The sequence below is a fragment of the Theropithecus gelada genome, chromosome 1, assembly GCF_003255815.1.
Source record: "Theropithecus gelada isolate Dixy chromosome 1, Tgel_1.0, whole genome shotgun sequence".
NCBI classification, from domain to species: domain Eukaryota; kingdom Metazoa; phylum Chordata; class Mammalia; order Primates; family Cercopithecidae; genus Theropithecus; species Theropithecus gelada.
This window is the reverse complement of record NC_037668.1, coordinates 140189684-140213036: the sequence shown is the minus strand read 5'-3', so window position 1 is coordinate 140213036 and position 23353 is coordinate 140189684. Positions and strand designations below refer to the sequence as shown.

Below are 23353 nucleotides of genomic sequence, written 5' to 3'. Positions count from 1 at the left end.
CCAACTCTTTTTGTTTCAATTCCACATGCACCAATCTAATTTCTGATCATAATCTGGCTTTTCATGTAGATTTTCCACAGAAGAAATTAAGCTGCCTGGCAACATGGTGAACTGACAGCTTCACTTCTCATGCAAATTAATAAAAGTGCATTACTCCCCGGTGATTTGCTTAGCGTGAGCCAGTTCGCCTCTGGACCAGGATAAGGGGCAGGCCAGACTCTAGAATACAGACATACCGCTAAGGTCAACACTCTGAAGGTCTGGCCTGAGGGAATCTCCAAACTACCTGGAACCTCAGTACAGACCACTGATGTTGAAAAATTAGCCAGTATAGGCCGGGCGCGGTGGCTCACACCTGTAATCCCAGCACTTTGGGAGGCTGAGGCGGGTGGATCACAAGGTCAAGAGTTCGAGACCAAACTGGCCAACATAGTGAAACCCTGTCTCTACTAAAAATACAAAAAAAAAAAAAAAAAAAAATTAGCCAAGCATGGTGGCGGGTGCATGTAGTCCCAGCTACTCAGGAGGCTGAGGCAGGAGAATCACTTGAACCCAGGAGGCGGAGGTTGTGGTGAGCTGAGATTGCATCACTGCACTTCAGCCTGGACGACAGAGCAAGACTCTGTCTCCAAAAAAAAAAAAAAAAAGAAAAAGAAAGAAAGAAAAGAAAAAGAAAAATTAGCCAGTATAAGCTTTGTTGGAGAATCAAAGTTCTAGGTTAAAGTAAAAGAGTGGTACCTCCAAATAGGATTTTTTCCAGAAAAGAAAGCAAATAGGCCATGGAACAGAAAAACAGATGTCATATGGAACAGAAAAACCAATCCCACAAAATCTACCTCCTTAGGCTTATACTCTTTAGTTACCAGAGTTCTTTATTCTCTTTAAAACAAATTGACATGTAATAATTGTACATATTTATGGGGTACACAGTGATGCTGCCATATATGTAATATATAGTAATCCAATCCGGATAATTAGCATATCCATCATCTCAAACACACTATTTCTTTGTGTTAGGAATATTCAATATCCTTCTAGCTATTTGCAACTATGTATCACTGTTAACTATAGTCATCCTACAGCAGTACAGAATACTAGAACTTAGAACTTACTCCTCTTATCAAGTGGTAATTTTATATCCTTTAGCAAACCTCTCCCTCCCTATCTTTCCCTTCTCCCTACCCTTCCCACCTTCCCACATCCTCTGTTCGTTCTACTTTGTACTTCTATGACATCAACTTTTTTAGCTCTCACATGTAAGTGAGGACACATGGTGTTTTAACTTTCTGTCCCCGAGAGTGTCTTATTCTTCTCTCTCAAGGCCTGTGATCTGATTCCTGGTCCAAAAGAGGATAAAGGTGACAAAATGGAGGGAGCAGATAAAAGCAGGTGTGGTGAGTAGCAGTGAAAGGGCAAAGGGTAAGCACCCGGTGCCAGGTCAGGGGGAGGACCTTAGCCCCACCAGCTCCTGAGCCCCAAGGTTTTCACAGGCTGGACTCAGAGGAAGGGTCATACATATTTAAACTGGTAGTCTCCATTTTCTTAAGGTATAGCACATTCGTGAATACGAGGGATTTCTATCAAGTGACCTAACAAAAAAGTTATTAAGCATCTGCTAATTGCCCAGTGGCATGCCAGAATGCTACAGAAATCATAAAATACAATACTTCCTCAAGAAGATTATCATCATCTGGCTGAGATACTGAGAACAGAGAGAAAACAATTTCCTAACTCTAGTTTTCTACCCCTGGGCTATGTTAATTTTGCCTTAAAATGCAAAAAAATTTTCTTTTAACAGAGGTCAGTGTTTGGCTAAACCTATAGAAAATATGAACTTCTAAGCCAATTAAAAAGTGAAGACCACAACATGGCAGAAAGCTATTAACAGATGAAACCAGACAAAATGATCACTTATCAATGGAAAACTACTAGAAAGGAAGTTTTAAAGAAGCCTGAGGTGAGCAAAACAGTGAAATATCATTTGATTTGCAAACTGTTACCTATACGCTCTTTTGGCGATTCATTCTATAACAGCAAACAAAGCTACACTGGTAATAGTAAGTGCATTTACAAAAGAGTTGTTTTTTAATTTCAAAAACATGTTTAATTTTGGATCGACTTGGAATTTTTAAAGTCAATTTGAAGTGCTATCAACACCTTCACAGCTTCCCAGGCTCTGAGCCACGGTCTGTGAAGTGGTAGGAGGGCAACAGGAACCCGTAATTAGCGGATAGCACTAATCCCACCACTTGTAATTGAGGTTTACCTCAAAGTGACCCTAATCTTCCTAAATAACAAGAAGATCATCAAACACCAATATCAAACTTGCGAAGTTGTTCTGACTCAATATTCTCTGCAATTTTGCATAGAAGGCCACAATTAAAGACCAGCCGGCAGGGGTGGGGGAGATATATAGTAATGATGGCCAAATAATACACTTTTTTTTTTAATGTTCCAGGCTCAAAGAGAAAAGGTCTTCTCTCAAAATGTCAGCAGACTGTCTCAACACACTGTCATTAAAACTTGTTTTGGAACTTTATGATGTACAGCTGCCAGATTTGTTTTTAATATGGAAAGAAAACTAGACGTGGAATTTGGAGATGATTACAAAGATAACAGTAAATATGATAAAATACTTGTAAAATAAGCCTGAGGAAGAAAAAAATTTTTAAAGGAATATGCTGGTTGAGACAGAGAAAACAAACAAAACATTTACCAGTCTTCAACTAGCAGAAAGACTAATCAATGTACGAAAAAAGACACGAGATGAAAACTTAGCCTTATTTCAACTGGCTTCCTCAATGCATCTTGATTTCTGATTTTACTTTCATCTAATTAGAGCTAGTCTTTGTATTTTAAAATACTAACAATAAAACACCTCCCCCATTATTTAAAAACCAGGTGACTCTTGACAATCCAAGAAACACCATTCTAATTTGGTAATAATCCATCCATTTTCATGTGATACCATAATTACCACCGCCCACAAAAACAAACCCAAGATCCACCAATCTTATATTGAGAATATTACTTTTAAACACAAGATCAGCTGATAAACACCAAAGCACTCCCAAATGCCTAGAAACTTCCCACCTGTCAGCGCTCCCTCCTCAGCTTCGCATGGATGGCCTCATCGTCCTCACAAGCAGCCTTGGAGGCAGGCCGTGCTCCCCTCACTTTGTGTGCAAGAAGCCGACGCTCTGACAGGTCACTCACCCACTCAAAGCCATCTGACTCCAAGGCCTCGGCTCTTAAAAGTAATTACCTCATTCCAGAGAGCGTCCACCACATAGAGAAGCTGGAAACTATTAACCAAAATCATGGCCAAGGATGGAATAGCACGGTCTTGTATTTTCATTTCAGCCAAAAGCATCACCAAGTTAATAACCACCTGAAATAAAAGGGGAAAGTATATAGCCTCAAAGCACCTCCCCAGGGATCTTAGCACTACAAAGGCATGAGTGAGCTTCACAGCTGAGACACCTGGCAGATGCCACCTTAACACCTACCCGCCACCAAGAATAAGACATCTCAGCACCATGGGCCCCTGGACCCAATGCACTAAGGACACAGTTATCATTTCTGTGTTCCTGTCACAGTGCATAACTTCACCCCAATCAAAGAGAACACTGGAATGACCCAAACTGAGGGACACTCTTACAAAATAACCAACCAGTACTTTCCAAAAAGTATCAAGGTCATGAGAGACAAGGAAAGCCTAAACAACTATTAGACTAGAGAAGACTCAGAAGACGTAACAACCAAATGCATCGTAGAGTCCTGTCGAGGTTCCTGGAACAGAAAAAGGACAACAGCGGAAAGACTGGTGAACTCAACTGAGGCCTGCGGACTCGGTAACTAATGCTGTCGCTATGTTAATCTGCAGTTCTTCATCATTACACACTGGTTTCCTCTGAGGTTAACGTTGTGAGAAATAGAGTGAAGGGTGGAAGGGAACTCTTTGCTATATATCTGCAACTCCAAGCCTAAAACTAGGTAAAAATAAGGTTTTAAAAAAGAGGAAAATGCATCCACACTATCACTTTCCTATATAAATATAAACTGATAATAAAGCAAAGAAAAGATACTTGTCATATCTTAAACCTCTGGAAAATATTTACAAGAAAATATTTTGATAGATTTATGGAAAGCCATAATTATCCCTAAAAATATACCACCCACTGCTTATTTTTAAATGGTCTACATTTCTTTCTAGCAATTAATTAGACCTATTGAATTGAAATTTAGAAAGAAAAAAAAAAAGACATACCCATCCAATCAATCCGGGGCGCAATTCACAAAAGTATTTGAGATCAAAAGTACCAATTCGAGGGTTTAATTCACGGCCAATGAAGAAATCATAGACAGCATTTCCTGAGAAGGGAAAAGTGTTTACCCAAACAGTGTTCCAAACCCAGTCAGGAGGCTTTAAAACTGCACTGCTGCCCACTATCCAGGCTCACAATTCAACTGCCTGCAAGTGCCTGAGCAGAGCTCTGGTGATGAGAGGTAGACGGGACGGCACAGACTAGGGGAGACGCCTGCCCAACTGAAAGGGCAGTTACTACAGCCTTTGTGGAGCCGGGGACCCAGATACCCCAGGTTTCTTAAAAAACAACCAAAATCATGGGGGCCCCCCAAAGGACTTTACACTCACAATTTTTTTAGATAGGCGACATTTTTTAAAATACTTTAGCTCAGCATCAACCAATTTGTAACCTCTCGTTTCTTTTGTCTTTTGTTTTGAGATGGAGCCTCGCTCTGTGGCCCAGGCTAGAGTGCAGTGCCACAGTCTCAGCTCACTGCAACGTCCGCCTCCCATGCTCAAGTGATTCTCCTGCCTAAGCCTCCCGAGTAGCTGGCATTACAGGCATGTGCCACCACGCCCAGCTGATTTTTGTATTTTTAGTAGAGACGCGGTTTCACCATATTGGCCAGGCTGGTCTCAAACTCCTGATCTCAAGTGATCTGCCTGCCTTGGCCTCCCAAAGTACTGGGATTACAGGTGTGAGCCACCTCGCCCAGCCAGCAACCTCTGTTGTTTTGTTTTTGCTTTTTAAAGAGTATTTACTATTTTGGACAAAGAAATAATATTTGTCATAAGTCAAAACGCCTGTAAGTTTACTAAACGTCTTACTGTCATCAAGCAACTGCAAAAAAAAGAAATGAATAAGAAAGTATGAAGGAAAAACAAAAACATTTTCTTCTTTTAAATTCATATCTCTTTAACTTTTTTCTTCATCTTTTCATTTTTTCTTCTCTTCATTTCCCAAAAAATGAAGTTAGAAAAAAAGCAATCTACTCAAATCTGGAAATGGCTGCTGGAGGGCTCTAGGACGCATTCATCCAACACGCGATTCATCACTGCTCACCAGAGCTGGCAGGCGACAGGTCATTCTGGGGTGCTTTCAAAGAGCGCATGTAGAGATACACACTCAAGACCACACAAAAAACAGTGGCCCCAAGTGCAAACTGAAGAAAATGACTGTACACATAATGAAACTCTACGCCCTGGAAGAGAGATGCTCCGATGACTGCAGATGTCAGGATAAAAGCATAGAATCCTTTAAAAAAAAAAAAAAAAAAAAAAAAGGAAGGGGAAAATTTATGTTAACCCAAGGCTCACAGGAGACGTACGCCATTATGAAACAATACAACGTTCATTTTTAAAGTCTTAATATCATTATTCAGACTAAATACACACAAATATGCAAATAAGCAATGTCCTGAGGTATAATCTTCAATATACATACCATTATCTCTTGTAGAACTTTCCAAATAGTTTAACATATTGATTCTTCTTCAGTTCAAATGGTCATTATTTGCTTTTAATTAAGGGAAAACTGACAAGAAGTGCAACCTGAAAATTCCCACAATCCAAACTCTCAGGCACAAAGTCAAATGGCTAATTATTAACAGAGCTGAGCCAAACACACATTTTAAAGTCTAATGCCATTACCTAAAGGGAGGGTATTATGCACTCACCAGGGGCCAGGCACTGAGCTAGGTTAGTAGTTACAAAATTATAAATATTTATACTTGTCAATAATGGTTTCAAAAGATTCTAGTTAAACTCTATCATCCAGAACAGAGTTCTTAAGATGCCACCCGCAGAGAAGACGCCACAACACAAATGCTGGAGGCCAGGCAGGACTGTGAGTACCCATGGGGTAGGGACAGCAGGTGGGCACATTCACGGGCAATGCCAAGTTAAAAAGCACCCACCCTGTGAGGCTCCAAAGAACTCTCGTTCCAGGCTAGTCCTGCTGCCACACAGAAAGGCTCACTGGGAGATTCAATTTTTCCTTTTGGCTAAAAAAATAGTTTTGTGGCTGGGCGCGGTGGCTCATGCCTGTAATCCCAGCACTTTGGGAGGCCGAGGCGGGCGGATCACGAGGTCAGGAGATCGAGACCATCCTGGCTAACACGGTCAAACCCTGTCTTTACTAAAAATACAAAAAAAATTAGCCAGGCATGGTGGCAGGCGCCTGTAGTCCCAGCTACTCGGGAGGCTGAGCATGAGAATGGCATGAACCCGGGAGGAAGAGGTTGCAGTAAGCCGAGATCACGCCACTGCACTCCAGCCTGGGCAACAGAGCAAGACTCTGTCTCAAAAAAAAAAAAAGAAAGAAAAAAAAAGAAAGAAATAGTTTTGCTTTCAAGGGAGCTGAGTGCCTGAAAGAGCTGTGCTCCTAAAAAGTCATCAAATCACATTAGGATAAATGGTCAAACGCAAAAAAGAAGTAGCTGTTATTTATTTGAGAATTCTAAAACCAAACCTTTTGTAAAATAAAATAGTTGTCTCAACTGATCTGAATCCACATTTTCCACAAATACTCCAAATAATAACTTCTAATTTTAAATTCTGACTTTTAAAGATATTCATTTACCTTTCATAAAATGTATATTTTAAAAAAGAATGGTTAGATGAAGCAGTCTTTTGCTCTCTAGTCCACGTGGATTAAAAATAATCATCCAAAATGTCTTAGGAATCTCCTTAGTTAATAATGGTAAAATTCATGAAAAGAAACCTCAATACTTGAACCCGAGTAATTAGATGAGGACATTTTTAAAAAGGATCAAGCAACTTGGCCAGCCACTCCCCCACTGGCTACAAGAGCTCCATGTCCAAGCACTGTGCTCAGTCTCTGTATGTACCACACCCCTCAGAGGGAAGTGAAAATGTAACACAAGACTACTTAGAAAAGAATCGGTGCCTGCAGAGAAACACACAAAACACTGAAATCAAAGGTCCCGGCAGCAAAGTCAACAACCCACCTCGCCCCAGACTCACCTTCCCTGGTGTGGCAAGTGAACCACCAGAGGGAGGGAGGGTGCCAAAGGTTCTAAAACTCGCTCTATCAGCAAAGAATTTGGTAAAAGCAACAAAAAGTCTAACAATACCAACGACAAGTATTAAGCATCCATCAGGGGTCAGATGCTGGAGCTAGGTCAGATGCCTTGTCACGTGACTGGCACTAAACGGCAGAAGGTGTCTAAACTATCTTTGGCTTCCCTTTTAGAACCCAGGAGAGTGATTGCAGACAGAGTAGATGCTGGGTAAGTTTCTAAACAAAGATCCAAAGTTAGAAAATGAAGAATTGAAAGGATAAAAAGTTCAACCATTAAAATATATAATGTAATTCTCAAGAAAAGGAAAACACTCTACTCCATCTCGTCAAATGGAAAATCATTCAAGGATGACTACAAAATAGATCTGTACTTTGCCAAAGTCTTCAAACGGCAAAGCTGGACTGATGCACTCAGCATATGCTCTTATAGTGCCAGGTGCTGGACCCAGAGGGAGCAAGGTCTACCCATTTATTGAGCTGCTCAGTGAGCTCACAACTCATCCATCCAGCCCTCACATATGAATGAGCACCCACTATGTGCCCATTTTCCTGGCACGAAGCACGTCACAATGAACACAGCCAAGTCCTAGCCTATAAAGCCACATTCTAGTGGAGACATCCTAATGAAGAGACAAATACACTGATATGTGGAAGCATAAATGTCAGACAGAAAAATAAAACAGAGAAGGGGAGAGAAAAGGACCTGAAGGTTTCTCTCAGCAGAGACGAGATGGAGGTGAAGATGCAGGTGTCAGACATTTGGGGGTAAGTTTTCCAGGCAAAGGCCCAGGAAGAGTGTGTGACGAATATTCAAGGGACAGCCCAGAGGACATGAGCGAGGGCAAGAGCAGCTCAATAGCAGGAGTGGCCTGAATGCCCGCATCCGTGTAACACCTCAGGGTGATAAAATCTTAGACAAGTGCAATGATTTCTAACAGTGATGAACACTACTAAGAAAATAAAACTGGAGAGTGGACAAGAGTGACTAAGAGGCTATGTTACTTTACATGGCATAATTTATACATGTTGGCTACAGGTATAAACAGTTGCCCTTCCGACTACCAAGAGATAATTTACCACTTACTACTCTGGTCTAATCAGCTTTAACAGTTTAACACTTAGAAGTTTAAGCTATCAAATCATCAATTTGAGTCTTAAAAAAAGAAAATCACCATTTAATCTATACTTGAGTCTTCTTCCATCAATAAGAGGCGTTCCTTCTACAACCTTAAAAGAAAAAAAATTTACAAATTTACAAAGCACATCACCATCATATATACATATATATACACATACATATATATCTTCTAATATCACTTAATTTTCAACACACCCAAGAAGGAAGATATCTTGTAATAGGGAAATTTTGTAATATATTTCAAAAACCCTAGTGGCAAGCCTTTTAATGATGCAATTCCACCTTCAGGAATTTATCTTAAATACAAATTCAGTAATGACTTCCTAGTGTAGGACCCAGCAACTGCAACAGCCACGCTCCCGGCAACACTCCTGTGTACCACCTCAAGACTAAATGGGCTTAAATACCTTTGTATCTAGTGGACCCCTAGCTCAAACACCTACCAATGGCTGCCCAACACTTACAAAGTAACAGTATGATTCCACTGTCTTCCATTTGTGGGGTCCTTTTCAACTGGGCTCTACCCTGTTGACCCACTCTACTCTGACCCAAGTGCTATTTGATGGCGCGTACTCATATGCTTACTTGCTCTGCTATATATTATACATATATTGCCCAGTCAGTTATTTAACCATTTCATGTGATTCTTTTATCTGCAATAAGAGATTGTGAGAGGCCAGGTGTGGTGACTCGTGCCTGTAATCCCAGCACTTTGAGAGGTCAAGGTGGGAGGATCACTTGAGTCCAGGAGTTGAAGACAAGCCTGGGCAACATGGCGAAATCCCCTCTCTACCAAAATACAAAATACAAAAATTAGCCACGCCTGGTGGCACGCGCCTGTGGTCCCAGCTACTCGGGAGTCTGAGGTGGGAAGATGACTTCAGCCCAGGAGGAGGAGGTTGCAGATTGTGCCACTGCATGCCAGCCTGGGCGACAGGGCAAGACACTGTCTCAAGAAAAAAAAAAGAGAGAGACTGTGAGCATGCATCATGCATCAGAACCATCTCCTCTCTTCATTCGGCATCACCCACAGCATTCAGCATGGTACCCAACTGAACTGGCTGAGTAAAAAGTCCACTTGCTCAATGTAGTCACATTTTACCCCACAAAATAACTATTCAGAAATGTAGCAATTCATTTCAAACTGTAAAATATAAATATAGTATCATTTGCTCTTGGCTAACCTACTTTATCCTATCATTAGCTACAGATTTCACTAGCCAGTATTCCTCCTCTCCCAGGAGAAATGTAAAAGCTGTTTGAGATCGCAGGATTAGTAAAATCCCACATGCTAATTTCAGATGATCCTTATCTATTAAAGGTGTCTAGTAAATGCTGTGTTGGGCTTTAATCTGTGAATATACAGATCCAAATATACAGTCAGCCCTCCGTATCCGTGAGATCCACATCGACGGATTCAACCAACCACAGATCCAAAATATTTGGGAAAAAATTGCATCTGCACTGAATATGTACAGACTTCTTTTTCTTGTCATTATTCCCTAATACAGTATAGTAACTATTTACATGGCACCTATGTTGTATTAGGTATTGTAAGTAACCTAGAGGTAACAAAGTATACAAGGAGGATGTACACAGGTTATATGCAAATACTACACCATTTCTTATCAGGGACTTGAGCATCCTCAGATTTTGGTATGTACAGGAGGTCCTGGAACCACTCCCCAAAGATATCAAGGGATGACAGTATAATATTAATATATTTTAATATATATGCTTTTAGTCACTTTAGTCTATGAGTATATACATATATGACTTTAAACACAAAACTGCTTTCCTTGATACTCTGAAATCACCTTACCCTGAATGAATCTGAATTTAACTGTAGAGCCTTAACGTAAAAATGACTGAAGGTCTTTATCACAAAAATCCTTGCTAGGGCCACTAAAGTTATGGTCTCACTCCACAGTATTAAGCCTGCAGCTCTACCCTCCTATTACTGGCATTCACCAGTAAAAGTGATCCTTTGGTTTACAGACAATTGGCAAACTTGCAAAGCCCTAAGAATAAGATCTTTAAATAAATGATTTATTACTTAGGTAATCTCATGTTTCTTTAAATATATCCAAGTAAAGGATTCTACTGAAAGAAGAAAAAACTACACTTAGCAATGGAGAGACAAATTTTAAAGATATTGCAGGAATCTGAAAACAACATAAAATGTTCTTGACAACAAGAACATCTGAAACCATTTGACAACATTTGAAACCGTTTGAAACATTTGACAACAAGAGATGAAAATTAGAAACTTTTCATACTTTTTTAAAGTAAAAGATGTAGACTAAAGTCCATCGAGCCCAGCAGCCTATCAATTAATCATTTAAAAGGCTGCATCTGAAATAACGCATACTGAGAGTGAATTTTTTTTCCACAGCAATCTCCACTGAGAGTCAGGCTGCTTTGCAAAACAGCCTATTCTTTTCCATTTGGTTTGAAAAGTTACACAAGAAATCTCAATCAGATTTTTTTAAGCTCCTCTTAATAAGCAAGTGTTATATAGACAGCACAAGAGAAATGGCTTCATGAACTAAGTTTTGGGAGTTTTGACCAACAGCAGCCTCTAACCTCTGAACTACTGTAAGGCTGGGCAGCATGGCACACGCCTGTGGTCCCAGTGACTCAGGAGGCTGTGGCAAGAGGATCACTTGAGCCCAGAAGTTGGAGACCCACCTGGGCAATATAGCGAGACCTCATCCTATTAAAACAAAACAGAATTACCATAAACGTACCTTTCCAATTGGCAGTAGGTAGAACAGGACTTGAATCAAAATCCACAGGAGGTAGACCCCAAATACTCTGGTTTCCCATAACTCATACAAAGCTGGCAAAGGAGGAGGGAAATTCAGAAGACTGGGATCTTTCTGTTTACATATCAACAGCAACAGGAAGAGGAACACAGGCAGGCCAAACATGATGAGAAACACACCTGCAAACAATTCATGAACATTTGAGGCTCAAATTTCAATCTGGTTTATTCATTTAAGCATCATGTTAGTTTTTTGGTGTTTTTTTTTTTTTTTTTTTTTTTTTTTTTTGACAGAGTCTCGCTCTGTCGCCCAGGCTGGAGTGCAGTGGCCGGATCTCAGCTCACTGCAAGCTCCGCCTCCCGGGTTTACGCCATTCTCCTGCCTCAGCCTCCCGAGTAGCTAGGACTACAGATGCCTGCTACCTCGCTCAGCTAGTTTTTTGTATTTTTTTTTTGAGTAGAGACAGGGTTTCACCGTGTTAGCCAGGATGGTCTCAATCTCCTGACCTCATGATCCGCCCATCTTGGCCTCCCAAAGTGCTGTCATGTTAGTTTTTTTAAGATCAGAACTCATATATGGCTAGCTGTCTGAAACCAATTTCTAATGTACCATCAAAAACTCCCATCTCTACCTGTCAGCTCTGGTGGCCAGGCAACCATGGGCATCAAAGTAGTTTTAAAAAAAAAAAAGAAAAGAACAAACAAACAAACAAACAGGGGTCCAACACTGAATAGCTACACCCACCTCAGAAACCAAACTCTAAAACATTTGACCTCCAACCACTAAGGAGCAAATGTGTTGAAACTCCAGCAAACTGAAGATCAGAATATCTAAAAATTATCAGCCTAATCGTAACAAAAAGCTTTATATTCCTAAGTTTCTAACAACTAAAATAGTGTCACGTTCATGTAATGTGTGCAGATTTTAAGTGATGCTGGACAGTATCTGTAATAGACCAGCTAGCCAAAGGTTGTAACAAAATACAAAGCAATTAAGCCATGCAGGATTTTGAGCCATTCAGACAAGAAGTCTTTTCTTTTACTAGCTCATAAAATTTCATCAGTTCCACCCACTTAATAACTCCAAAACTCTGCACACTTCAGATCTTTGACCCTTACAATCAACCTGCCTAGCAGGTAGGGCAGCCTTGGGATCCCATTTTATGCAGGCAGCTGACTTCCAGGCTACTAGGCCCTGCCGCCTCAGGTCTGATTATCAGCAGAGCTCTCTCTCCCTGATAGGTAACCATCTATGCTATACAAACTCCCAGATCAACCTTCATCACTTCTTTGTACTTCTGTGCCCAAATCCTCTGAACAGACTGCTAAAACTTTTAAACACAGCTACAATGGCATCATTTCTACTCCATAATCCCCCCAAAATACCCTCACCTCAGGCCTTTGCACCCACTGCTCCTTCTCTGGAAGACTCTTCCACAAATTCCCACCTTGCCTGCCTCAGATGTCTTCAGAGAGGCCTTTCCAATTCACCTTGTGGCAACCACCCCTAGCCCACCCCACCTGCCCTCTCTGGGCCCAGCTCTGAGGCCTACCAGGTACTCCTCCAAACTCCAAATCCTTTGCCCGGATGGGGGTCACTTCAAAAGTTCTCACTGCCAGTTCTTTTGCAATGAATTTTTCTTCCTTAGAATCTATTTCTTTTAATTTGACTTCTTCTCTTCTTGGACGAAGGCTATACTGTGTAGATATGTAACTGCTTTCTTGTGACAAATTGAATTTTTCCTAAATGAAAAATTTAAAAATTAAATATCTGTAGTGAACAATTACCACTAATGCTACTGCATTAACTATTTCAGCATCTCAGTACAGCTGTATACTAATTAGAATAAATTTGTGAAATTATATTCAGTCTTAATTTAAGGACAGAATTTTAGAACAGGTTATAAAATATTATAATTTTCAATGTGCTTCTCGAGGGAGAGTCACTTTTAACCCAAAAAAAAATCAACCAAGATGAGAGTGAACACTTTCCCACCTGTGTATTTTTATGAGGTACGTCATTTCTTTCAGTGTGCTCGGACTCCCCGTTATATCTGCTGATACTATTTCCAAATGGCTTCTAAATTGAAGAATATAAACATTTAATCAAAAGAACTGTAACTTATTCAAAAGAAACATGATGATAAAAACTTACTATTTTGAAATCAAGCAATAAAACCGATTTTTCACAGCCTTAATTCTGAAGAATTTAACCCTCATTTTGTTAAAAATGAAGAGGAATAAAACTGACTAGAATTCCCCAGTCTCTGAAATACTGGATCTTATAATGTAGATTTCTACATAAAATATTTTATCTGGCCGGCACAGTGGCTCACACCTGTAATCCCAAGCACTTTGGGAGGCCCAGGCGGGTAGATCACCTGAGCTCAGGAGTTCAAGACCAACCTGGCCAACATGGTGAAACCGTCTCTAATAAAAATATAAAAACATTAGCCACGCATGGTGGCAGGCACCTGTAATTCCAGCTACTAGGGAGGCTGAGGCAGGAAAATCTCTGGAACCCAGAGACAGAGGTTGCAGTGAGCCAAGACTGCACCATTGCACTCCAGCCTGGGCAACAAGAATGAAACTTTGCCTCAAAAAAATAAAAAAATCTTTCATCTTTCATGTAATTAGACTGAATGTTATAATTTCATTGATAGACTGTATGGGTATTTACTACAAAAGGCAGATAAAGTAAAAATTGGTAAATTAGTTCATTAACTGGATAAAAAACAAAAGACATTCAAAAAGACATTCACTGCTCCAAAACAGCCAACAATGGAAAATTAAGAAATAGTGGGCACTTGTGCAATATAGAGTAGGCTCAAGGCTCTACTAGTAAGAAGCAAAGCCAGTCTGTTGTTCTTGTGACACCAGGACCATAAGATTACACTATAAAAATACAGCAGTCATTTTAATATTTTAAATATTAACAGCATCTGTTCCTGGAGTCCCTGGGTAGTAGAGAGCCACTAATAGTTAAAATGTCCAAATTCAAAATGTAAGTTAGAACAGTAAGTTGAAAATGTCTGACAGCCACATTCGCCCAAAAAAAAAAAAAAAATTATAATACTCAGAATGAGAAACTGGGCATTCATACACTGATACTACTATAAACGTTCTTGACGCAATCTGGCAATATGTATTAAAAGCCTCAGATCTGCACCATATAGCTGACCTAGCAGTTCCACTTGCACCTAAGGAAATAATCAGATGTTATATAAAAATACTTGTTTGTAATAGTGAAAATATGGAAGGAAAAACACTAAATGTCTATCAATGAGGGAGCTGACTTTAACGATTAAGTTACATCTATACAATTTACTATATATCCATAACTATAGAATACAACAAAAATGATGTAGAAAAATACGCTCTGAAAGGTTATCCCCAATATTTTAAAATCTCTTAAAGTTGACTACAGAACAGTATGTACATAATCCAGCTTTTAAAGTTTATTAAAAGTCTGTGTGCATTCTATCCAGAAAAGAGGTTAACATTAAGTGAATAGAAGATTACTTTTATTCTTTTTACTTAAAATACTTACTCTTTCGTCTACTATCTAAATACTCTTTGGACAAGATTTACAGGCTCCATGCACCCTGATATTTCAAAGCTTACACCTTGAAAGTAATTCCACTAAAATCATCATCTTTGACTAGGTAAAGTGATCAAGTATAATGATACTAAGAGTAAGAATGTTTCTGTAATACGGGTTTTGTCTTACCATTTCATACATGATATGAACTTTCATACATTGTAAAAACCTTACTCAGTTCAATCTACAAGCTCCATCTATTTCAAATTTGAACACTGCTTTTTTAAAAACTAAAATATTAAACAGCATTTCTGGTAACTCAAGGACATTCTTTTCCATTGATATTTAAAACTTTCTATTCCAAACATTTGTTTTTTATGAAATCTTCCAAAGTCATCGCCTTAGATTTGATACTTCACTGACATTTTAATATTATTAACTGCAAGTAATTCGAGTAAATACATACATAAAGGGGAAGACAAAAGGCTGTATAAGGATAAACACAAGTACCAGAATCAGCGGAGTCAATTTAACTTCCACTTCCCTCCTTGCTTCCTTAATGTTGGCCTGGTGGGAAGCAGAAGCAGATCGGCGGGCACTTTTAGGTGGTCGACCAGGGGATCTGGAGCGTGACCTTGATCGACTCCCTCGGCGTCTGGAAGGGGAACTAGAAGTTGAGCCACCTTTCCTTTGCCTAAAGGAAGTTAAAGGCTAGAAAGGGAGAAGAAGGCAAAGACCTTTACCACAAATCATAACACATACAGACAAACCCAAACTAGAAGAGGATAACAAAGGCAAGAACTGCTACCATTAACTCTAAAATCATCATGGGAAATCTTAGGATCTAAGAATGGATCAGATGAAGCCAGCAGAAAATGCTTTCATAATGATCCACCTTTCATGAGACAAATGCAGCCTTTCCATTCTTGTTCTTCGAAGGTATTTCCATGAAATGAATGAATCTAAACCAATTAGCTGTACTTATTTCCAACACCATATGCAAGAAGGGTAATAATTAACATGGATTAAAACTAAGAGGATAAGACAAAAGAAATTAGCACACAGACAAAAAAATAATAATACCACAGTTTCACTCTGAACAAAACACATAAGCAAATCTTGAAAATAAAACATGAGCTTGGATGACTGGGAACTGTTTCACCGTGTCCCCACCTACTCCAAATCTCCTTATGTTGCTTCTAGGGATGTAGACAAAATATGCCCCAGGCCAAGTCCCTCACCCCATTTTTTGTGTGGCCTTCCTACTAAGAATGGCTTTTACATCCTTAAATAATTACAAACAAAATCAAAAGAATAGTATTTCCTGACGTGAAAATTATCCAAAATTCTAATTTCAGTATCCATAGTTGTATTGGAACACTGCAATGTCTGCTCCCTTCCATACTGCCTGGAGTTGCTCCCATAAAGCCTAAAATATTTACTATCTGTTGCTTTATTCCTGGTCTAGAGCACTCAAAGTGTCGTCCTCGGCCATGGGTCCTAGAAATGCTTGTTACTAATCTGCGCAAGTACCAAAATCAAGAAATAGGCATATAGAAATGTTTATAGCATTTTGACAAAGTAATCTCACATCTATCGAATCTGACAGTAAAACTGTGAGGCTTTTATTTTGCATGTCTTTATTTTTCTAGTAATTCATTTTTATGGCATTTTACATAAATGCTTGTATACTATGGATCAGATATCTTAAAACCCAGACACTCACCTGACAGGTTGAAAAGCCCTGGGCTAGACTCGAATCTAATTAATGTCACTCTCCTTATTAAATCCTTGGTGTTCAGGATGAAGCCCAAACCCTTGGGCATGGAATATAAAAGCCCCTCCAGCCTGGCTCCTGCTTAGCCCTCCCCTACCACTCCCTTCCAGCACTTAGCTGACGGTGTCCCCAGACCCCCAACTTTGGCATACTGCACTCTCTGCAGAAGCAGCCCCATTATCAGCTGAGTTTTTCCTATTTGTTCTCAGCACTTGGCTCAGGTGTCACTGCCTCTGAAAGCCTCCCCTGAAGCCCAGGGATCTTCTCTAACCCTTGATATACTCAACACCACCCATAACAAACTCCAGGCACAGAAAGCAGTAAACCCAGGGGACCAACAGATGCAAATGGCTGTCTTTCCCAATAAGTGTGAGCTTCTTGAGAACAAGGCACTATGCCTCATTCATACATTCCAAGAGTCAAAAACGGTATGTGACCCAAAGCAAGAGCTCAACCCTCTGCCTCCACACCAAGCTGAACTGACTATCCTAAGCTTAGAAACTGTACTTAAGAGTTATTTCCCACTTATGGTAAACATACTCTGACAAGCCAAAGGAACACTTACCTTAATATCATTCTCTTTCAATTCAAGCTCTGTTCCATCTTTATACTTTACAGTGTAAAGCTGGGAGGTGCTGTCGTGGCTCAGAATTTCTACTTCATAGTAAAGTGAACTCCCAGGCCATCGACCTCTTACCACTTCACCATCGGCAAATTTCCTACTTGGCATTTTCTATAATTAGCCTGAATAGTTTTAAAGAAAAAAAATTTGAGTCAATACATATACATTTATGTATTTGTCTTTTTCCACAGGCTGATCACTAAAATGCAACTTTCCAGAATTGACTGGTCAGGATTTAGGGCCAGAAAGGCTACATTCAATCTCATTTGGAATCATTTTAGAAGATGATTTAGCCACCGCGGTATCTATGTAAGTGACACTAAAGATTAATTATAACAATGTATATAGGCGCCATAAGTTTGCACTACGTAAAATGTTACCCACCTACATGATCATAGTTCTTGTTAATCAAAAAATGAGGCACAATCTCACAAAGGACACATTTTCTCATTTGCAAATTTGCATCACAACTTACAATGGCTTTAAAAATGCATTTAATTGTATTTTTAACAAATTGACTTTATTAAAAACAGTAAACTATAAAACAGACTGGGAAAATCAAGGATGTACAATTAACATGACTATAACCCACCAACAGTAAGAAAAATAATTCCAAGTCTGTAATGAATAAATTTGGGGGTTATTTAGCTTTCAACTCTTGCAGCTAAAGTACAAATGCATACCAAGTAACTCTGCCAACCACCCACCTAAGTCAGGGTGTACCTTGCCTTCATCCAAGCTCACCTCTCTCAAGTCTACAGCAGACATCAACCCCCAATTATAAGATTCTTTTCCTCTGTTTCAAAACATGGCCCACAAAGTCCCACAATACTCCAAGAATCCACAATCTATCTGCAAGAACTGCCACTTACGTGAGGCCTGTCTGCCACCCTTTCTGAAATATCAATTGATAGCTGGGTACTTCCAGCTGCCAGACAGTAATGCCACTCCATCCGCTGACCAGCGGATTCATATTTCCACACAACAAAACCAGGGCTGCCAACCTTCCCCAGTACTGCATAAACTAGCTGGGGCCAAGTTCAAGGGGCAGCCAGTAGTACAGATAGGAGCTCTCCCCCAAAGCACCTTCATTTCACCAACTAAGCACTTCCTGATGTATTGTCCAAGCATATCAATGTACATTCCTCACTAGCTCCTGTTAAGAGCTGATGATACAATAAAAGCAACATTTATGAACCTTTGAAGACTCTGGAATTAAGGAGAAAGTTGAATTACCTACTCCAAGGAAGTAGTGGGAGGGTCGGGGGGGAGGCAGGGTGGGGAAGGCCTTTCCTAAGCATCACCTTTTTTCACTGTTAATCGTCTGAGAAAAAACTTAACAAGCTCTACTAGTTTACAGAGATGGCAGCTAGGTTGGTAGATGAAAGAAAACACAAGTAGTTATCTGGTGATTAGAGGATGTCAGTCAATTAACACCTCAGGTAAGAGAGCCAGCTTTCTTCCCTACACCTACCTGAGATGGCATCACTGGGGTAATGAATGGGTTTGGGCTTGGAGTAGTGGGGAGGAGCCCACAAGTTTTCTGGATGAAGTCAGGCCTGGCTGAGTCACCTGAGGGGCACTTAGGGAGCAGGGGGGTAGTGAACACCTCTGCATGAGGAGGGGCATAAAAACGGAAGGTGACAACATCCAACTTTGCCTATTTCAACATTTAACTCAGAGCCTTCAAGTACAAAGAAAGAGGAAGGAAATGTACCCTCCCTCTCTCTTCTCTTGAGCCCCTTCCCCTCCCTAGACCCCCCAAAATCAAACCACTCTTACTACTAGCTCTCCTACACTGGTCAGCCAGGGTTAAAAGAAGGCAATTATGTCTTCCTACAGGAAGATGCTCAAGTTGCAAACAACGCTTTATAAACTTTTGAAATACAAGCCCTTCAGGACGCAGGGGCTACTTGAGGTTTTAAAAGACCCTTGAACAGTTTTTGCGTGTTCTTAAAAATTTATTTACGGGCTTGGCCGGGCGCGGTGGCTCAAGCCTGTAATCCCAGCACTTTGGGAGGCCGAGACGGGCGGATCACGAGGTCAGGAGATCGAGACCATCCTGGCTAACACAGTGAAACCCCGTCTCTACTTAAAAATACAAAAAACTAGCCGGGAGAGGTGGCGGGCGCCTGTAGTCCCAGCTACTCGGGAGGCTGAGGCAGGAGAATGGCGTAAACCCGAGAGGCGGAGCTTGCAGTGAGCCGAGATCGCGCCACTGCACTCCAGCCTGGGTGACAGAGCCAGACTCCGTCTCAAAAAAAAAAAAAACTTATTTACGGGCATCTTTCCATTGCACTTACACACCACATACACAGTGTCTGTGTAATATAAACGCAGGCCAGTGCCAAAAAGATTGTTATTAAATATTTTGGGTTAAACAAATTAATGCATATGGTGGATACCTGTTAGGTCTCTAAAGCTTAATTTTTTAAAAGAAGAATTAGGATTTGCTTGAAAAACAACATGAACCAGCATTCTTCTTAGAAGATCATTATCTTAAACGTAAATGCTCCAAAAGATGAAGGCAGCAATATGATGTGCACCCCCACTTTGCACAAGATCCACACACCATTGTCAAACGTGAGGATACAGTGCAATCACATCCTAATCTACTCCCCCACAGGAGTGAAATAGCCAGGATGGCACACAAAAGTCCCACATTTGTGCATGTCACTATGCACTCACCTACAGGAGTCAAGATACACACAGGCTTTTCTTACAAGAGATGTTTTAGACAAGTGCGTTTGTAAAGAAAAATTTTGTTCACTGAACACAATGTCCTCATTGCGATAAACAGGAAAAACACGGAGACCCTCAGGCTTTACTCTATTAAACCAGATGCCCGCTAACTTCAGAGTCAACTGGCACTGCAATCCTCACATATTCTAGCTCCAGTATGTTACTGTTTATGAACACAACCATTTTTTGCTGCTGTTCTCTACTCATTAGCATTACAGGGGTCTCCGGCTATCTTTCCTTCACTTCTCCAAATTCATATAAACGAGGCATAGAGCAAGACGCTTGAATGAAGTTTGACAGCTTCCTTTTCACACCTGAGCCCCGGTAGCCCTACTAGGCAAAAGGCAAACAGGAACCCTGGGCCTTGTTCCACGCCCTTTGCTTCATGAAGCAATAGAAAGGCCACCTTCCTGGCTGTAAAGGCAGAAGCGCCTTCTTCCCTATAAACACCCTTGGGCAGCTCATCATTCCCCTCCTGCTCGTTGTTCTCCCTCTTCCCAGGCAGCCCTGAGAAACTAAACTTAAACTGGACTTGTTGCCTAGTCTAAATTAGGATCCCTCTGCTCTTCTCCGTAGCTCCATCTTGTCCTACACAGCAGTTACTACAATGCATAACTACAGATCTACACGTGTTTATGTGCAAGGTCCCCGGGGGCCTGTCCACCCTGGCATTGCCCAGGCGCCGCGCCTCTCGCTGCAGGTGCCCACGCGCGCCCCACGGTATCTACCGCGCCCTCGTCCGAACACCCGACCGGGCCCCGTAATCACTCGGGGAAAGCGCCTGCAACAAAGCCCTCCGAAAGCAAGTGCTTACTAAGTGCCCCTTGAGGCTGCTGGCAGTGCGAGGCTGGCTGTCATTAGGAGAACATTTTTCTGAACCTTCAAAAAGGTGAAAAAGCAGGACCGTGCTTTAGCAAGAGCACGCATACCCGCCTAAATACCCGTTTTTCTGAGACTGTCCGGGCGAAAGAATTCAACGCATCGGAGCGAGCAGCCCTGCAGTGCGCCTGGAGAACCACCAAACCGCGAAGACTCAAAGCCAGTGACAAGCAGCGCGAATCTAAGCCCACCTCGGCCGCTGCCCCTTCCCCGTCCTGCCAGGCCGCCGTGCCCCGTCAGCCTCGCTACTGCAGGACCACGGGGCCGCCCGCTCATCTGTCAGACAGGCGCTCGGAGGGGCCGGGAACCAGGCTGCGGCGGGGCGGGACAAAGGCGCCCACGAACCCTCCCCACCGCCGCAGCGCCGCGCCGCCAACATGGAGGGAAACGTCCGCAGTTTAAAACCCGCAGCTGCATTTCCACAGCGCGCCCGGCTTGGGCGAGTTCCAGCCTTGCCCGCCGCCGCCCTGACCACCCGACTGGACCAGAAGAGGCGAGGGGGCGAGGAGGGGAGCACACGAGGAGGCGAGGAGAGGAGGGGAAGGCCGCCGCGCCAGGCCCCGCGCCCAGGGACCCCGGCCCTGCCGCTGCGCCCGCCTCAGGCCTCCTCCCACAGGGGCCCCTCGAAGGCCGTGCCGCGGGGAGCTGGGAGCAGGACGGGGGTGGAAGCGCTCACCTGCGCCAGGCTCCGGCGGCAACACGGACGGCTCCGGGAGAACAGTCGCACAGCAACCCGGCGGCAGTTCCGCGCGCGCGACGCTGCCAGGCCGCGCTCTCGCGCCCGGCGGTCCCGCAAGACGGGCGCGCGCTTCACCGGCCCCGCCTCGCCTCGCTTCTCCCCTCCCCTCGCCTTCCCTTCCCTCCGGCGAGGCCGCCCGGGGCTCCCATTGGCTCCTCGGCCTTTTGAATCATCCCCGGCGCTGTCGATTGGTCGCGCGCAGTGGCGCGTCCGCCCCGCCCCGCCCCGCGCGGAGGCCTGCAAGCCGGGAAACTCAGCCTGGTGGGGCGGTACGACGCCTGGCGTTTGCTGCTGCCTTATCTAGGCTGCCCAGGCGCCTTCGCAGCCCACGGAGCCTGCGCGCTCCCGCCCTTTCCCTCCCGGCGCTCGCAGCAGAGTGTCTGGGGTGCCAGGTGGCTTGGCGAACGAGATTTTTTCTTTTTAAGCTACAAAGAAAACTAATACGTTCTTAAAGTGATCACCAAAGATCCGAGCTCGAAAGCGTTTCTCGGTAAAACACTGTGAGTGTCCTCCTCAGCGTTTTAAAATCCCACAGAAGCCCCTGGACCAAGCAGCGGCACCGAAGACGAGCAGGGGCGCTTTTGTCTCCGCGACCGCTGAACCTGCGTAGAAGCGGACCCGGACGGATGCTGGGGCCGGCGGCGGGAGGGAGGAGGAAGAATGGCCGAGGACTCCTACGACCCACGCTGCGAGGAGGGGCTCGATTGTTACCCGAGATGCTGTAGAGATGCAGTAGAAAATCCCCAACACCGCGGAGCGTGGAACAAGAAGTTTTATGCGTTACACACTGAAACACAACTTGACCGGCAACCCACAAGCCTGGTTTTAATTGAACCCCAAAATGCTGAATCATGTCATTGTTGACTCCGAATCTGTTACGGATCCTAAACTTTTTTTTTTTCCTGCTAGTTTTCATTATCAGTTAGTTGATTTCCTTCCTCTGAGGTCGAGAGTTTAAAGCAGTCCATTGAAGTTCCCTATTTTGCAGTGTGGTTTTAATCAAAGTATTTCTTAACACCCTAACTAGGTATATTTAGGTGAATTGCTATTTTGGAAGCACTGTCTGTTAAATTGGAATAATGAATAGAAGTTTTCATCTATAGCCAAGCTTCAGCTTTCGTTCTCTCATACTCAGAACTACAAAACACCCAGGTTTACTTCTTTAAATTAAAAAAAAAAAAAAAGTGAATACATCGAGTTTTCTCAGTCATTCACATGCAGTGTGAATGAGTTCATAAGAGCCTTTCCTGAGAACAAGTTCTGACATCGAATTGTCATTGTCATCGAATTTGCCCTTGGTGGAGATCTGTGCAACAGAAATGCACATTGCACTCCAAAGTCAGAAAATCTTTTATTTTTGACAAATCCTCAAGTCTCAGTTGTCTTAACCCTTAACGTAAGATAATATTAGTCCTACCTCATAGAGTTTTGCAGTAAATTACAAGAAATAAAAGCGCTTATGGGGACCTAAGACAGATCCTATCCCAAATAGCCAAGCAGTGCTACACTATTCGTTTCTCATATGTTCTACCCAGAATCAAGATGTCACTGGATTTCCCTTGAGGTAGACATTTCCTGGAAGATTTCCACTTGTGAAATAAAAGAAGATTCGTTTCCAAAAAACAAAAAAAACACCTGGCCAGGCGTGGTGGCTCATGCCTATAATCCCAGCACTTTGGGAGGCCGAGGTGGTTGGATCACCTGAGGTCAGGAGTTCGAGACCAACTTGGCCAACATGGTGAAATCCCGTCTCTACTAAAAATACAAAAATTAGCTGGGCATGGTGGCGAGCACCT

The 23353-nt window shown here is 42.3% G+C and overlaps 1 protein-coding gene across 3 annotated transcripts in view; it reads right to left on the bottom strand.

The window, feature by feature from the left end:
• LBR (lamin B receptor) overlaps positions 1–22463 on the bottom strand; it is a 28334-nt gene extending 5871 nt beyond the window's left edge. The window contains exons 1-10 of one of the 3 annotated variants that reach the window (XM_025387551.1): positions 22243–22463; positions 17141–17319; positions 15309–15509; positions 13254–13337; positions 12811–13000; positions 11241–11437; positions 8525–8579; positions 5373–5564; positions 4271–4374; positions 3266–3391 (exon numbers count right to left, since the gene is read on the bottom strand). In XM_025387551.1, the coding sequence (XP_025243336.1) occupies positions 3266–3391; positions 4271–4374; positions 5373–5564; positions 8525–8579; positions 11241–11437; positions 12811–13000; positions 13254–13337; positions 15309–15509; positions 17141–17305 (1314 nt within the window). In that variant the 5' untranslated portion in view covers positions 17306–17319; positions 22243–22463. Of the gene's footprint in view, positions 1–3265; positions 3392–4270; positions 4375–5372; positions 5565–8524; positions 8580–11240; positions 11438–12810; positions 13001–13253; positions 13338–15308; positions 15510–17140; positions 17320–20880; positions 21442–21494; positions 21655–22242 lie in introns of those variants that run through there. The other 2 variants (XM_025387540.1, XM_025387562.1) reach the window with 2 other exon arrangements.
• Between the last annotated feature and the right edge of the window lie 890 nt (positions 22464–23353).